The sequence below is a fragment of the Thermomyces dupontii genome (genome assembly GCF_041956625.1).
Source record: "Thermomyces dupontii strain NRRL 2155 unplaced genomic scaffold VTN31scaffold_1, whole genome shotgun sequence".
Classification (NCBI taxonomy): domain Eukaryota; kingdom Fungi; phylum Ascomycota; class Eurotiomycetes; order Eurotiales; family Trichocomaceae; genus Thermomyces; species Thermomyces dupontii.
Window position 1 is genome coordinate 2,677,834 of NW_027192307.1, and position 16,795 is coordinate 2,694,628.

General features: G+C 51.9%; 3 protein-coding genes across 3 annotated transcripts; 1 reads left to right on the plus strand and 2 right to left on the minus strand.

Moving 5' to 3' along the window:
* Window positions 1-253: 253 nt before the first annotated feature.
* Window positions 254-1,471, minus strand: VTN31DRAFT_1015 (uncharacterized protein; the record flags this gene model as incomplete). The annotated part of the gene is made up of 2 exons (XM_069401026.1): window positions 254-1,244; window positions 1,305-1,471. 2 exons carry the CDS (start codon window positions 1,469-1,471, stop codon window positions 254-256), a joined length of 1,158 nt encoding a protein of 385 aa, XP_069263871.1.
* Window positions 1,472-4,649: 3,178 nt separating this feature from the next.
* On the plus strand, window positions 4,650-6,517 carry VTN31DRAFT_1016 (uncharacterized protein; the record flags this gene model as incomplete). The annotated part of the gene is made up of 7 exons (XM_069401027.1): window positions 4,650-4,681; window positions 4,745-4,762; window positions 4,837-5,690; window positions 5,743-5,953; window positions 6,004-6,074; window positions 6,139-6,280; window positions 6,340-6,517. 7 exons carry the CDS (start codon window positions 4,650-4,652, stop codon window positions 6,515-6,517), a joined length of 1,506 nt encoding a protein of 501 aa, XP_069263872.1.
* Window positions 6,518-8,073: 1,556 nt separating this feature from the next.
* VTN31DRAFT_1017 (uncharacterized protein) lies at window positions 8,074-9,078 on the minus strand (the record flags this gene model as incomplete). The annotated part of the gene is made up of 1 exon (XM_069401028.1): window positions 8,074-9,078. The coding sequence occupies one exon, from the start codon at window positions 9,076-9,078 to the stop codon at window positions 8,074-8,076; it is 1,005 nt and encodes a 334-aa protein (XP_069263873.1).
* Window positions 9,079-16,795: the final 7,717 nt, after the last annotated feature.

A 16,795-nucleotide genomic window follows, 5' to 3' on the forward strand; every position in this document is an offset into this window, starting at 1 on the left:
GGTATACCAACTGTCGAACTTCTCAAACACCCCGACCCTCCGTCAAACATAGGACGAATATGGAGCGGATAAAGAACATGAATATCATGCATTGTACTCGTAGTCTGGTCAAACAAAGAGTTCCCGACCCTAAGCATCCAACAGGGGATCTTATTCTCGATTGCTGGCTGTACGAGTAAGTAGTAGTACTAGTTATTTATACTCTTTAAATAGACACACTCAGCCCAAAGAAGATACTTATTTACATGTAAACTCATTGAGCAGCACCGGCGGCAGCTTTAACATCCTCTTCCGAGCTCATAATCTGGACCTTGATGGCCCCCGTCTTCGGATCCGCTGCCGTCTTGAAAGCATTGACGGCATCTTCAATGGGGAACCGATGCGTGACCAGTTTCGAGAGATCGATCACGCCGTGTTGGACGAGCCGAATGGCCTTCGGCCAGGTGTTGCAGTACCGGTACTGGTACTGCAGATCAATCTCCCAGGTGCTGAGGCGCATGAACGGAATCTTCATCTCGTTCTTGCCGACCCCGATGACGAAGACCTTCCCCCCGAACTTGACGCTCCAGATGGCCGACGCAACACTGCTCTCCACACCGGTGCACTCCAGCGCCACCCTCGGCCGGATCGCGTCAGGGGCATCGCCGTGACCATCGTTGAGCGCATCCAGAATTCCCGCCGCATTTTCCTCGGGAGTTCGATCGACCGCAACTTTGCATGTGCGGACGCTGGGGACCAGTTCCTTGGCAAAGCGTAACCGGCCTTCGTCGATGTCGGTAATGACAATCGGCGCAGCTCCAGCGGCCTTGACGCACAAGAGAGAAACAAGACCGATAGGGCCAGCACCGGCTACGAGAACGGGATCACCCAGCTTAACACCCGCCCGGTCCATGCCCGCGAGAGCGACACTGAGGGGCTCCAACAGCGCGCCTTTCTCAAAACTCATGTCGCCAATTTTATGGCACCAGATCGCAGGGTGGTTGACGTAGCGGCGGAGGAGACCATGTACGGGCGGTGTGGAGAGAAATTCAACGGCTTCGCATCCATTGTAGCGGCCGGTTAGGCATGGCTCGCACTTGTTGCAGATGATATTGGGCTCAATGGCCACGCGGTCGCCAGGCTTCAACGTCGTCACGTCGGGCGCGACGGCGACAACGACACCTGCCGACTCATGCCCCAGAATATGATCGCCGGTCACGATCATCGGCCCAATGCAACCTGCGTGCCAGAAATGCACGTCTGATCTATAATCGCATCCGAATCAGCCTTCACGGCCTCCAGCCTCTCCAGTCTCCGAACCTTACCCGCAGATTCCCGTACTGCGGATCTCGACCGTAACTTCGCCGGGTTTGAGGCCGGCGCCCGTCTTCACGTCGTCTAACGACGGGCTTGCCTCTGCGATCCACAGATCATGGTTGGGGTTGGTGTAGACCCCGATATTGGGCTTTGTAAGTGCACTTGCGACGCTCATTTCCCCAAGCGTTGTCCAGGTTTCGTCAGATGGCAGAAGAAGCTGCGTCTGCAGTGCGTAGAACTTGCCCGTTTATACCGGAGCAATCGGTGGGGTGCCGGCCATGATCGGGTATTACAGATTAGGAGCTGGACGGCCATTATTATCACCATGATTGGTGTCCTCGTGATGCTTTGCAGCTCTGCTGGCGGATGCGCCCCTCAGACCCCGCGGGAAGACACGCTTATCACGGTTAATTCTCAGGTGTTCGAGGGAACGGATCATGGTATGTCCAATGTGCTGAGAGCTTCCAGCTTTGTTTTGTTCCATGTCAAATTCTCTACAATGTTCACGGTTAATATAAGACATTTCATCACCAGTGGGCCTTGGCCAAATCTCACGAAACCATATAATCTAGTACTTAGCCCTGCGGCTTCGAGCATTTTCCCTTTCACGACTACGGAGTTCTGTCTTACTTGACCTATGACGGGGGATTATGACAGTTGATTTTTCGGAAAATTCCTGCGGAAGCAAATCGGCTAAATTCATCGGCGATTGAACCGTAGTGGAGCTTGCCGTGGGTTCTGGAAGTCAGGTGACCTGGTCCATCATCATTCCTCATTAGCGGGCTGGCGATGCGATGTCTCGGCAGTTGACAGCTCTGATCAGTGTGTGCGGGTGCAGGAGGAGAAGGTGACTGACGTGAGTACCAATGATGTATGCTGATCAGATGCACAACGCCCGGTTAGCATGTACCTTACGATGTACGTACGACCACGGAGTACTCCGTACGGAGGAGACGTCTAGCATAATCGGCCTACCTACCGAGTACCTACTCGGCGAAATTCATCACAGCATCACTGTTTCATGAACGGAGTCTAAACTGGCGCTTTCACTTATCCTGCTGATGGAAAAAAGGTACAGTGGAAAAGGTGCTATTCCAAGCGCCCAAAACGCGACATTCTCTTTCGAAACAGAAGCGCTGAAACGATGTCTGCTGAAAGCTGGAAGAGCCTCCTTCGCCGTACTCGAAGTACGGATAGCTGAAGGAACTGGTGGTGCAATTGCGCATTTGGTCTTTCCGCCCCTCCCGACTGAAGTTTCCCTTCCCCAACACAGACGCGACTAGATCTGGTTGAGTTCACGATCCTTGATTCCACTCTGGAAAACATCGGGTTGAATTCATACATGGCTTTTCCGAGACTCAACATTCCCACTTCCATGACCCTGCCAATGCAAGTTTCCAAGGCAACTAAGGCTTGCCACCATCGAGCAATCGCCTTAGCCGACGCAACGGCCTCGGAGAGCAAGATTGGTCGGTAGACGTTTGTGCAATGCGGGATCTGATGACAGACCCGCCGGAAGATTGTCTTTTTTTATCACGTAGACAAGGTGGGTTGAGTGGTATTACTAATCAATCGGGATTGGAGGCTGCGCGGGTTACGGTATTCGACCGTTTTGTGATAATCCTCAACGAAAGGCAAAGGGTCATAACCGTGTCCATTGTGCATCTCCGCAAGCACCTTCGCGAGAGTATCATCTAGCTGACGGTGTCTGAACACTTTTGGTCTTCTCGATAGGCGAAGAACGTAGACCGGGATCGGTGCCAGGTTGGAATGAGCAGTCTCATAGTCATAGTCGACATTGTTGACATCTAGGACAAAGTAAGCATGTTTTCCGGGGTAGATGGTCAATGCCAGAAAGCGCATCTGGATATCCGGGCGAAGGTCGTGGAGGGATTCCTCGATCCTCGACACAAAAGGGTGAACTGATCCGAGATAATCCCTGGGATCAAGGAGGCTGTTCAGAGTATCGCCCAGTATGCGAGTTGCTGTCGAACCAACCGTGCCGAGAAGACTGTTGATGAGACCTGGGATGACCTATGATTGAGTCGCGGATTGTTCGCTTCGATTCTTCTTCCATTGTACCAACGATTCTGATATCGACATTGGACGTCAAAACAAGGCAAGACGCGTTCCGAACCGTGTACGGGGTTTTTTGTGCTCGGGACTCCTCCCTTGTTCGCTATGGATGCCTCACGTCACGTTTGGCGGAGTAAGTTTGGCACTTACTGCAACTTATAGGCTACCAGGAGTTGAGTGCACTATTAAGTGCTAAGGCATTTCGATGTTTGGGGCTCACTGTTCGAGTTTCCAGGGATCGTTGCAGATGCGGAGTTGTTGAACGCCGGCAAGAAGGGATATCATGTTGAGGTGAAGTGGTGTTGGAGTAGCTTTCAATAAGTTCAACACAAGGTTGGGTTGGGTTACTCGGACTCAGGTTCGCAGTTTATTTAGGTAAATGCCGCGTACCCCGGAGCAGGGTTAGTACATTCTTGCTTTCTTTTCTTTTGACCACAGGTCGACCGCCTTCTGAAATCGTGACAGTCCCTCAATCATGAGTCGAATGAATGAGTCGAAAAAGGTCGTGGTGGAAGAAAAAAACCTCTGACCGCTCAGACTCTCTCTCTCAGCTCCAAGGCCCGAGGTGGCTGGATCTAGATCACGTTCATATGATCGGATTCCATTGTCAGCGTCCACACTGCTATTGCTGATTCCAGCAATCCGGATAACAAGTACCTACCTACTACCTATCGTTTTCACTTGCGAGTACTACTTAAGTATTACTTGCGAGAGTTTCAGCGAGAAAAACGGCGCGAGTTGGCACAATGTGCCGGAATTCTCGGTTTTGGCGAATCGGAGGCTCGGCTTTGGACGCCAGTCGCTCTCAAACGTGCAGCCAAGGTTTAGCCACCCCGCAACAAGTTTCCCCATGGGCAGCTTGGTGCCTCAGCACCAATCCAGCTCTTTCCGAGTCAGGTCTAACCTACTCGTAACCGCAGCCTCTTGTCTGGTCGAAATTTTCACTTTCATGTCAGGGAACGGGGAAACCCTCGAGCGAAAAATCACGCCATGGCCCAATCACACGGTTTGTTCGGCTTTCGTTCCAGGGTCGATCGAGGTCGTGAAGCTTCTTTTTGTTCTCTGGCCCCAGTTTGGCACATGCTGAAGAAGCTTCTCAACGGCGGCTTTTCCCTCGTAGAATCATGATATTGCACGAGCCATTCTCTCACCCATCATCTACATAAAGTGCCCCTGATCGCCGCAGAGGCCATGGGTAGCTTCTTTGTTCAATAATCCCACCGCCTCGCTCTTGGTACCGAGTTGTGTCAGTCCGGGACTGAGCTTTTCCCATCGCAATGGGCGGCAAATCCTACACAATCCGTTGTTCGTAAGTTGGCATAACAAAGGTCGGCATGGCAAGGTCCGGCTGCTAATCAAATGCTGATTGCAGAATCTTTGCGACCACAGGGTGAGAACACATCTTCTAGTTGGCCCATCACCTAGACGTAGAGAATCGGCTGACCACGGTTGGCCGTACACTAGGTCATTCATCTACGGCTATGATTCCGGTATCATTAGCACGACCCTGGGTCAGGCGACCTTTCCGTCCTACTTCAACTACCCGTCCGATAACATGATCGGTGCCATTGTCTCGACCTACAGTGGTGGTCAAGGCGTGGGCAATTTGGCTGGTGGTTATTTGGGCGACTTGCTCGGTCGCAAAAAGACCATTTGGCTTGCCTCAACCCTAGCATTGATTGGCGCCATTCTCCAAACCGCCGCGGTCAACATTGAGATGTTCCTGGTGGGCCGCATCGTCGCCGGTTTCGCGGTCGGGTTGGTCTACGCAGTCAGCTCCATCTACAATGCCGAAATCGCGCCCCCAAAGATCCGAGGTATCACCGTCGGTTTGCAGACCCAGCTGATCTCGATTGGATATGCAACGTCCAATTGGATTGGCCTGTTTGGGAGCTTCGCTGTGGGAAATGCCCAGTGGCGGATTCCCCTGGGCATTCAATGCGTGCCCGCCGTGATCCTGATCATCGGCCTGTTCTGGCTGCCCGAAAGCCCGCGGTGGCTGATTCAGAAAGGCCGCTATGACGCGGCCAAGGCCGTTATTGAGCGGCTGCATTCGGACATTGGCGCCGACATGAACTTTGCCGAGCGCGAGTTCGAGCAGATCCGCCAGCAGATTGACTTCGAGCGTGAAGTCACCATCAAGTCTTGGTGGGCGCTGTTTATCAAGCCTTCGTACCGGCGCCGCCTTTTGCTGGGTATTGGCCTGCAGGTGTTCCTGCAGACCACCGGTGTCAATGTTGTGAATTACTATCAGACCAGTCTGTTCTCCGGTGTCGGCATCACCGGCCGCGACGTGCTTTGGGTGTCGGCTGGCTACGGTATGTGGGTGCTTGCGTATTATGCGCGAATCAGACACTAATCGGCTGCCAGGCATGATGGGTCCCATTGCCAACGCCATTTGCCTGTGCTTTATCGACAAGGTCGGCCGCAAGCTCCCTCTGGCTTGGACGTCCGTTGCTCTCGTCATTGACATGATCCTTATCATGGTCTTCACGAAATACTTTGCCGAAAGCGACAACAAAGTCGGTCAAGGATTTACCATTGCGTGGATGTTCATTTTCTCTCTCATATTCTCCCTTGGGTTCGTCGATCGTATCGTATTTTCCCTGACAAAGGCTAACTTTTTGTTAGTTACAACGCCATTCAGCTGGTTTACATTGCGGAAATCTTCCCTACTGCACTTCGCTCGCGCGCTACAGCCAGTAAGATTACTTCCTGACGCCCAAGTCCATCACTTTGGCAACCTTCGCTAACAAACGATCATAGTCTGCGCCTTCATGGGAACCGGTGTTGGTCTCTTGTTCAACCAGCTGTCTCCCATGGCTTTCACCGCTATTGGATGGAGATACTATGCAGTCTTCGTGGCCTGCGACGCCGTGGCCGCCTTCTCCTTCTTCGTCTTCTATCCGTACGGCAGCCCCATTCGTGTGCCTATCATGGTGGGATATGCTAACTCCTACTCTCCAGTGAGACTCGTGGCAAGACCCTCGAGGAAATTGCCGAACTCTTTGGTGATGACCTGGCCTTCTCCGAGTATATCGGGTCCGGAAGCAGCCAGAATTCCGTTGCTAAGACGTATGCGATCGAGAAAAGTCAGGGAGAAGAAGAACATGCTGAGCATGCTGAAGAGAAATCGAAGCTTTAAGATGGCAGGAAAGCAATTTTTTTTCCTCTACATATAAGGAGCCAAATGTACATCTTTCGGTGGACCAAGTGTACAATAAACTGGTTGATCTACGTTTCCCACATGGATAAACGTACCCTAGTAGGGTAATTGACGCACCCATGGGATAATATACGAAGTTAGGTATAACGTAGAGATAAATGCAGTGCCCTTTTCTACATCATACCATAAGAGGTACTTACTTAGATTTGGTAGGCTACAGATGGATGCTGTACCACTCAGCCTGGATGAGTTGGGGTTTGCAGTAGTAGTGCTCGCCATTGGTTAAACTGGTCAAAATTCAACGACAATGGAGACAGACCTCGTTCATAAGTCGTCGAAATCTAGTCCGCCGTACGTACGTAGCAGGGTACGAAGATTGTACATTCAATCTGTGGTACCATGGACGACAACTTCCGACTATGTGCTGTGGGAATACCTGGTACATAGTACTGTTGTTCAGCTCTCAAGCGACGTTCGTCGCCCGATGCGGCTGCAGCAATGGATTCTGCAGCTGCATCTGAGCCAAGTTCCATACATACTCGAACCAGGAGTCCTGGAAGCAAGGCACAACTCAACATTCCAGCCCTAATTCAATCCCAATCTAGTACCCTTTCATCGCAAACTGTTTGAGCCCAGCTCCTAGTCTACCGTCTTCTATGGAGTATGTACCTGCACCCACCTCGAGTCAAATAACCAATGGATGGGACGGAATTTTCCTTCGACAAGTGTGAGCCAGCCAATGTACTTCATACCAATACCCCCTCATTTCTCATCCTTGATGCCGTAGGTGGCATTGTACATTTAAACCATCAGGGTTTCCAACCATAGTACTAGAGCCCACCCTGCTATTGGTACCTGTGAGACCCGAATCAAAGGAACAAGTGCACAATTTGAGATTAGTAGAGATGTTTCTCCCCATATCACTTCTCACGCTCATCACCGTTCTCCCATCGAGCTTGGTCAGCGTCCAGGCACAGGAAGAAACCGGCAAAGTATGGAAATGTGATTTGGCGCGGGACGGCAGTGGGATGGTGCAAACACCAGTCTGCTGCGATGAAACCTCAATCTAGAAAAAAGTGTTGGATGGGAAGATTCTCATTGTGAACGATTGTACGGTTTGGTTCTCCGAGCGTTTCCGGCAATGGTTTGACTGACATGAAATCAGGCACCCCAGTGCCAGGGGCGAGGAACGTCCAGTGTGAACAGGCAGCAGATTGTGGTGTTGCTACTCTGTGGTGAGTTTGAGTCTAGTCTCTGGCTTTTTTTTTTTTTTTTTCTTTTAGGGTTAATTACCAACATGGGCACTTGATGCTACTTAATGGTTATTAGGATGACATATGGGTCTGCACGAGCGTGGCAACGTCAAGATCATGATGCGGATTTATAACTCCATATCTCCAAGGATATCCGGACTCACATATAGCGGACTCTTTGGCAACGCAGAAGGAAATGGGTGGATGTCAAGACGCCGAATTCTATACTCTTATAGGACCCATGGTTCGGAATAATACAACTCTTGTTTGGACGAAAGGAAATCATCTCGAGACATCCCACAGCTCCTCCGCATTCCGCCGAAATAGCCGATCCACCATCTCTTCGTCATCACCGCATAGTTGGAGACACAACTCCGTGAATGGCCGGATGTCGAACCCTTCAAAGCGGGTGTGCGGCCAGTCGGAGGCATACACGACCCGGTTCCGAGCAACATCAAGCAACTCCTTCAACAATACTCGAACATCCTTCATCTCCGGATTCGTAGAAAACCGGTAGGGCCCAGAAATCTTCACATAGGTCTGTCCAGCTTGAAGGAGGCGCACCATTGATCCAAACCCGGGTATGTCGTAAGGGTTAAATGTACTTCTCCCCGCGACAGAGGACAGGTCTGGCGTGCCAAAGTGGTCGACGATGAATTTCACACCGAGCCGGGGTATACACTCTTCGATATCAGGTAGCTGACTCAGAGGCATGTACACTTGGATGGCCCAGCCAAACGGTCGGATAATCTCTGCATGTCTGCGAAGTGTGGCCTTTAACTCCTCGCCGGAGAGAGTGCTGCCGACTGATCTGAGGTTCACGCGAACTCCTCGGACACCGAAAACGTGCCATTGGGCTAGTTCTCTTTGGTCAGCATTTTCAGGGTCAATGACGACCACTCCACGGCCCCGGTGCGGTCCCAACTGTCTCAACGCATCGAGGAGGCATGAATTATCGAATCCGTATATGGAAGGCTGAACAAGCACGACATTGCTGATCCCAAGAGTGGCCTCGAATGCTTCCGCATCTGCCAGGGAGTGAGGATGGGGTATGTAAAGTGCTTTGGCGGACAATGGATATCGAGCAGGATCCACGACATGCATATGACTGTCCCATGATTGGCATGGGATTCTTTGAGCGAGTTTGGACGTTTCTGACACGGGCACACAAGCGTGGTGTGCTTCTGGAGAGGCAGCAGATGTTGGTATCTTGTATGTCCGGCAACGTTTGTGAAACAAGAATGCCTTGCGCTTGATAATCGTAAGCATGTTGACGAAGTAACGCATCTAGAGGCATTGACCGCTGGTCATAGGATCTGTGATGTGCCTGGCGCGAGGGAAGAAAATAGAAGAATGAAGTACGGACTTACAGAGCTACAGGACATCAGGCGTGCCGCTACGCGCGGCCTCAAGGAAGATATAAAGGACATCACACAATCAGCCGGGCTTAGAACGTCACGGAGGATCCCCGACGAGATGAATCAGCTCGTTGTGGCGATTCCTGCCGATGCCCTAACTTGTCGAAGTGGAAACAATAGTGCCTTGCCGAAGCAGTTGTAAATGACCAGAAACTTTGAACATGCTTCCCCCGACTTCAACGGACAGTCCCCGAAGAGCTCGTGATTCGAAACTTACTTGACTTGGGGTTTTTCCTAGGTTCTCCAGTCATGATCCATTCTATAAAGGAAATCAATGCGTGAAATTGCAAAACTTCAGTTCGAGTGTCAGGTTCTCAACTGGACTTGATTGTCACGAGATCGAGATGCTGATCGCAAACGACTTGTATCGGGATTCCGAGCAGCCAACTCGGACTCTGTTACTTGATTGCCGCCTGTCCGCCACAAAGTCTTGTTCGCCACATCATACAGATTCCTTCAGTGTGCGCGACCACTGTCGACGGAACTTGACCGAAGGGTTGCCTTCATAGGGCTCTAGACGCCATGTATTTGTATTTCACGGGGTATTTCCCGAGATACCAAGATCTGGCAATCGGTCTCGGCACTGGGCAGAGCACATTAGGTGGAGGCTTGGCTCATGCTGGGATGCTGCCAAGCAGCAAAGCAGGTGTGGCCGTTAAAACGGCTCAATATGAGGATGGAGTACGGAGTACATACTCCGTACTCGTAATAATACGCTGTACTCCTATCGGACAGAACTGGGCTTATCCTGGACCGAGAGAGAACCAAACACAAGACCTTGCTAGCTAGAACTCTGCTCTCCGACTCTATGGGCAATCGGAGCTCTATATACACATGATGCCAAGCCAGAGGAAAAACCTACACAAATGAGTAGCGTCCTAAAGAGGACGGTACAAGCGAGCTGAAGAGTGCTGAAAACACATGAACCATGGAAAAGAAGCGGCTAAAAGCCTAAACGGCCTGAAAGACGGAAAAGACGGCACAAGAGAAGACATAAAGGCCTAAAAGACACTGAGCTGAACACAAGGAAAAAAAAAAGGAGCAAGAAAGGAGAAGACAAATCACGTGAATTTTCATAAATTTAGTTAAGAGGAATATGACTACTACACTGATCCACGTGATTTGTTTTTAGTCAGCAGCGCGCTTCTGTTTACACCTCCCCTTTTGATTCCTACGCGTTCTCCCACCACCATCCTGGTTTGTCGCATTCCTTGTTCAACTGCAACCTCAACTGCCAATATTCTCCATTCATTGTGTTGCTCCTTTGACCGCCCGCAATGGCCACTCAAGGATATGAGCAGAACTATTGCCAAATATGCAAAAAGCTTCTCCCTGTTGATGAATTTCTACTCAACAACCAAGGGAAGAGAAACAAGACGTGCAAGCGTCATAGCAAGAAGCGCCCTTTGCAGATTGACGATTGGGATGAGTTCATCAAGTTGATCCGTAAATGGAACAGGCCCGTGAGTAATTGGAGGACTCCCAGCTTACCCCATTTCATGCTTATGCAAACGATTTTCAGGATCAGCATGAGACTCTGAATGCAAGTTACACGTTCAGCTTGGACGCACTCCCAGTAAGATTCGGTTCCTACCGCATCTTCGAAAATGCAGTTGATTCTGGGCCCGGTAGTGTCGGCTCAAAAGATTCCCAAAGATCACAACTGAACGCGGCGATGGCGGATCTCGCTGAGATTATCTGGAAAGAGGGAGGATTTCGTTTCAAGCACACCGCGACAACCCACCAGACTTTGACCTTTTCATACAACTGTTCCCAAGATGCAAAATTTGTTGATAAATACGAGTCAAAAGTGGCGCCAGAGAAACGGCGAGATGCGAGTCGCATGCTGCGCTTTCCATGCCAAAGCAAGCTTAGCATGCGCCCATGTTTCGAAAATCGAACGCTTATCGCTCTGCTCCTGTACGCGTACAAGTGGCTGCGGCCGAACCGCATGTTCCTCAACCGGGGCAACCACGAGACAGATGACATGAACAAGGTGTATGGTTTCGAGGGCGAATGCAAGGCCAAATACAACGAGCGCCTGTTCCAGGTGTTCTCCGAGTCCTTTTCCGCCCTTCCACTGGCAACTTTGGTCGGCAAGAAGTACCTCGTGCTGCACGGCGGCCTGTTTTCGGACGACAACACGACGCTGGACGACATCCGCAAGATCAACCGGCACAACCAGCGGCAGCCGGGTCAGTCCGGCCCTATGATGGAGATGCTTTGGACGGACCCCCAGCCCACTCCGGGCCGCGGACCCAGCAAGCGTGGCGTCGGCTTCCAGTTCGGGCCAGACGTGACGAAGCGTTTCTGCGAGAAGAACGGCCTGGAGGCGATTATCCGGTCGCACGAGGTGCGGATGAACGGCTACGAGATTGAGCACGATGGGCGGTGCATCACGGTGTTCTCGGCACCGAGATATTGTGATGCGACGGAGAATAAGGGCGCTTACATTAACGTCGGACCGGATCTGAAGCTTGACTACCATGTCTTTGATGCGGTGCCGCATCCTGATATCAAGCCGATGGTGAGTGAACTCGGAATACATTTGGGAAATTGGTGCATTTGCTGACGGGCTGTAGGCATATGCCACGAACTCTCTCATGTCGATGATGATGATGTGAACGGATATCCATTGAGCGTAGTGGATTGGATTTGGATAGCATGATGAGCACAAGACGGCGAGACGAATCTAGCACTGAATCTGCGGAGCGATGAATTTTGACTGTTGGCATGTAGATGGCGTAGAGTAGTCGCTTTTATGACATGCTTCGAACATAACACAGGTCCATATGCTGGCAGTATCTTTTCTTAGTGAGGTTCATGCCCATTACAATTTCAGAGCGAACATTCTGCCCTCAGCCATGACCATGGATCGGCTGTAGTCGCTATTCCTGTGCCTAATCTGACGAGGCTCCGGCGTTGAGGTATTTCTACATCGATGACCATGCCGAGTCGCCCATTGATGATTCATCAGTGCAATTATCTTGAGGCGGCCGTGACGCCGATTTCTAATAGATTTCTGACATACTCTGTACTGAATTGGCGCTTTGTGGTGTTTGTTGAGTGTATTGTACATATAGTTTTGGATGTTCTCTCATGACTAGTTAGTCCTCCGATCTTTGCCGACTCTGGTCTGTCCTTATGTAATCATACCGCCGATATCGGACAAACACCGTCACCCCTCTAATAATATCCCCGCACCCGCCGCAAAGCTTCAGCAGACAAGACAGATAGAATCGTCGAACAACCGGCAAGATGGAGTACGATCCTGATCAGCGTAAGTATTTAACCTTTCTTCGCTCTCCTATACGACCTCCGATTGTGTTCCCTGAACAAAACATCGATAGGATAATTGTACAACGCTGACCAGCCCCGCCAATTGACACAATGCCGCCAAACAGCACAATATAGCACGTCGGATCCAAAGAGTTTTGCATACACTTCGGCGCTGGAGCGCTGGCCAGTGATTCTGGTCTGTAACCCGTTCCTTGCTCTTCTCGAAGAATTGTCATTGACGGGGAGAATCAACCAGACAACTGCCATTGATGACCTCTATCGGTCCGTTAGCAATGCGCCCGCCGCCGAGAGTGAGAAACTCGCAGAGGGAAAGGCCATCACCGAGCAGCTGGCCAAGCTGAAATACGATTTGCAACACAATCGGCAGCTGACGTGCGTACGATGCCATCGCCAGACGACCGAAGGTTTACCTTGCTCACAGATTGCCTTAGTCCACTGCTTGATGACGGCGAGTCTGATATTGCGGAATACAACAAAGAGTTGGAGCAGAGAGGACAACCCTTCAAGTTGGGCTTCCACGGCCGTCTGTTTGGCAGTCTGTCGACCACTCGGAGCAAACCGATTCACAAGCTGGACATTCCGGCCTTTGACTGGCCCCAAGCTCCTTTCCCGGCCCTCAAGTATCCGCTGGAGGAGCATGCCAAGGAGAACGCGGAGGAGGAGCAGCGCTGCTTGGAAGAGGCGGAGCGGATCATCAAAACATACCACAACCCCGTCGCCGCCGTGGTGGTCGAACCGATCCAGTCCGAGGGAGGTGACAATCATGCATCTCCAGCCTTCTTCCGCGGCCTTCGCGAGATCACCAAGCGCAACAACGTGCTCTTCATCGTGGATGAGGTGCAGACCGGCGTCGGCGCGACGGGCAAGTTCTGGGCCCATGAGCACTGGAACCTGGAGACCCCTCCGGACATTGTGACCTTCTCCAAGAAGGCGCAGACTGCTGGGTTCTACTACGGCAACCCCGCGATTCGTCCGAACAAGCCCTACCGCCAGTTCAACACCTGGATGGGTGATCCGGCCCGTGCCCTCCTCTTCCGCGCCATCTACGAGGAGATCCAGAAGAACAATCTGGTTGAGAACACGGCTCGCACCGGAGACTACCTCTACCGCGGACTCGAATCTCTGGCCAAGAAGTACCCGCATCAGATCCAGAACCTGCGCGGTAAGGGTCAGGGCACATTTATTGCCTGGGACTCGCCGAACCGGGATGAATTGCTTGCCAAGGCAAAGACGGTGGGCATCAACATTGGCGGAAGCGGCACCAGCGCGGTGAGGTTGCGACCGATGCTGGTGTTCCAGCAACACCATGGTAAGTGGATCGATGCTATAGGTTCGGTGGGTCTGGTGCTGACATGGGATTTTGCAAACAGCGGATATTCTGCTCGACCGTCTCGAGACGTTGCTCAAGGCGTAATATGGTTGGATGGTGTTTGGGAGGCATTGGTATCTTCGGGTTTTATGAAGAATGATGAATGTTTATTTCTAGTAGTTATAGTTAATGGAATATTTGCAGCGTCTAACTCAGTTTTAGCAGCGACAGATGGTGACAGCCGAATTTGATCGGAGTATGGCGCATTTGCCTGCTGCGATGCTTTCTCTCAGAAAGAATATTAAAACTTTGAGCAAAACAAGAGAATCAACTCAAGCCATGGTCGTCCCGGAACCCCCCTCGCTCACTTCCGTCGCCGACTGGGATTGTTGTGATTGCGCCGCCGACCGCCCCTGCTTATGCGCAACAACCCTGGTCCGCAGCGCACCCCGGATGTCATCAACACTGCGGTTCTTCCAGTGATCGTACCCTTCGAAACTCAGCGGGTACATCACGAGGTTGTCGCTGCGGGGCATGAAATCTTCCACCTTGGGCGGAGGAGCAGCGCTGATGATCTCCAACTCCGACGCCAGCTGGTCGCAGTAGAGATCCAGCGGGAGATCGTTGACATCCTTGCCGAATGGGTTCTCAAGTTCCTGGCCAATCGCCACCAGACTGAGAATAATGTATGCAGCAACTAAAGAACTTAGCCAATTTGCCAGATGATAAGAAGCGTGTTATCACCCCCCCAGAACGCTCAGCGATGCCGTTCTGAGCAGGAGTACGCGGCGAGGAGGTCTCGAAGACGTAGCCACTGGAGCGCAAGAAGGGAAGCAGTGGTTCAAGGGACGTCTCGTTGTCACCTCGTATGATGCGGACTTCTTGGCCGTACTGACGCCGGATGTATTCCAGTATGGCCAGAAGCTTGTCGCGAGCGAGCCGTTTCGAAAAGAGCGGTTCCGCGATAACGAACGCCGTGAAGTCACAGATCAAATGCAAGACCCACGTGGAACCGTCGATGCCTTCGTTCAAGTTGATGAGATCTAGATGGATCTTCTCGAAAGGTCGTGTGCCTCGGGGCATGGGAACACGTGATATCTGCTGGTCAGCTCGGATGAATTTGCATGTCTCGCATGTGGAAATGTCAGGACCACCGATAACGACCCGAATGCCCTCGGAGGCAGAAGCAAGGCGCTTAAGGGGTTCCAGTCCAATGTGGCCCATACGCACATGCCACTGATAGATAGTGCCGCTCAAAGTTTTGGGAGTACGTGAGCTTTGAAACGAGGAAGAGTTGTCGCCGTCCTGGGAAGAGTGGGATGAGTGGCTGGTCTCGGTGACGGGGTTGTACTCGATCACCCATTGCTGATGCCGCCGTTCCAAGAGACAGATGGTCCTAGGGTTAGTGCGGCCGAGCTTCAACGTGTCAGTCATGTTATCGAACCAGACATCAGACTGGTTCAAGCGAGCCGCAGAGACAACATTGGTGTGGAAGGACGGGATGAAGAGGACCTCGGAAAGAGTGATCTTCTTCGTTTTCCCGCTAGGGGACTTGGCTTCGATGGTGACTTTGTCGCGGCCGAGAATGGTTGGCCTGGAGTCACCGGCGTAGAGAGTGTCTTGGGACAGAGTAAAGTCCTGAAAGCGGCTGCGATCGTTGCAGACATGCACATTGGAGCCAGTGTCCAGGATAAATGACCGACGAAGAGAATAGTTTGAGGTATCCGGCGTGGAGAACGTTGCGGCGTGGACTTGCAGAGGCGTGTCATCATCTGGCTCGGAAGCAGTGGCAGTGGCAGGTTGGGCGGAGGCGTTGGATGTCTCCCGTAGGGCCTTTTGCTGCGCTTTGGCGACCTGTTCACGTTTCTTGGGGTCACGAGCGAGGCGTCGGTTGATATCTTCCGCGATTCGCCTGTCGCGCCGGAATCCTGGTGGAGCTCGGTGAGGATTGAGATATGGGCACTTCGTGTAGAAGTGCCTCTCACGGCAAAGGCACGGAGGAATCTGGAACTTGTCATTGTTTGCTGTCTGGTTGCGATCGCGTGTGCGCCCGTTCTCGTCCTTGCCGCCCAGGGTGGGAAAGGAAGCGTCTCGTGAGCGAGGGGACTTATTCGGAAGAGCGTCTGCGACAGAGGTTCTAGCTTTGCGGAAGTTCCTGAGACGGTTAAAGTCAATGATGATCTCATGGAGGGAGGGCCATTGTTCTTCCGGAAGCTTGCTGAGATCACGTTCCCATCCTTCGACAGCTGATGGGAAGTAATTATCGACGAGAGCGAAAAACGTTAGAATGGCTTTGTGGTTGTCTGCATCGGAGAGGCCAACCTCCCTGGCCTCGTACATGACCGTTTCGAAGTCTTGCAACCAACGGTCGAGGTTGCGGCTGGAAGGTCCCTCCTTGACCTTATTAACGCGGAGTTGCACGACCTGGCGGCGGTCGTATGGTGCAGGGGCGCAGTGACTCCGGAGCCTTTTGAGGCGGTCGCGGGCGCCCGAGTTTTGACGGATACGAGGGAGGAGATGCAGGCCGACAGTGTCTTGGATGTACTGGTTGAGTTCCTTGAGGGCCTTGTCGGCGTTCCAGTATTCTTTGATGTCGATGCGGTATTGTTCCTCGAGCTGATCGAGGCGGCGTTTCTCGTACCATGAAGGTTCACGGGTGCTAGCATCGGGGATGATTGTGTCAATGGCCGGGTACTCCGGTTTCGTGAGGGTTGGAGCCTTGTCGTCAGGAGTGGAAGGGTCGACATATTCCCAGATTTGAGAGTTCAAGGCCCTGTTTCGGATCTGTTCGATCCAGTCAACCCAATTCTCAGGTCCCCTAAGAATGACTGTGGTTCTCGTCGAGTTGGCCATTGTGAGACTTAGCTGACGAGAAGAATGCTGCGAAGGGATCCACGATCCAACTAGGAATTGTGCCGTCTAGCTGGGGGAATAGCTGCTTCGCGTTGAGTGAAGAGATAAGAGCTGACTACAAGTG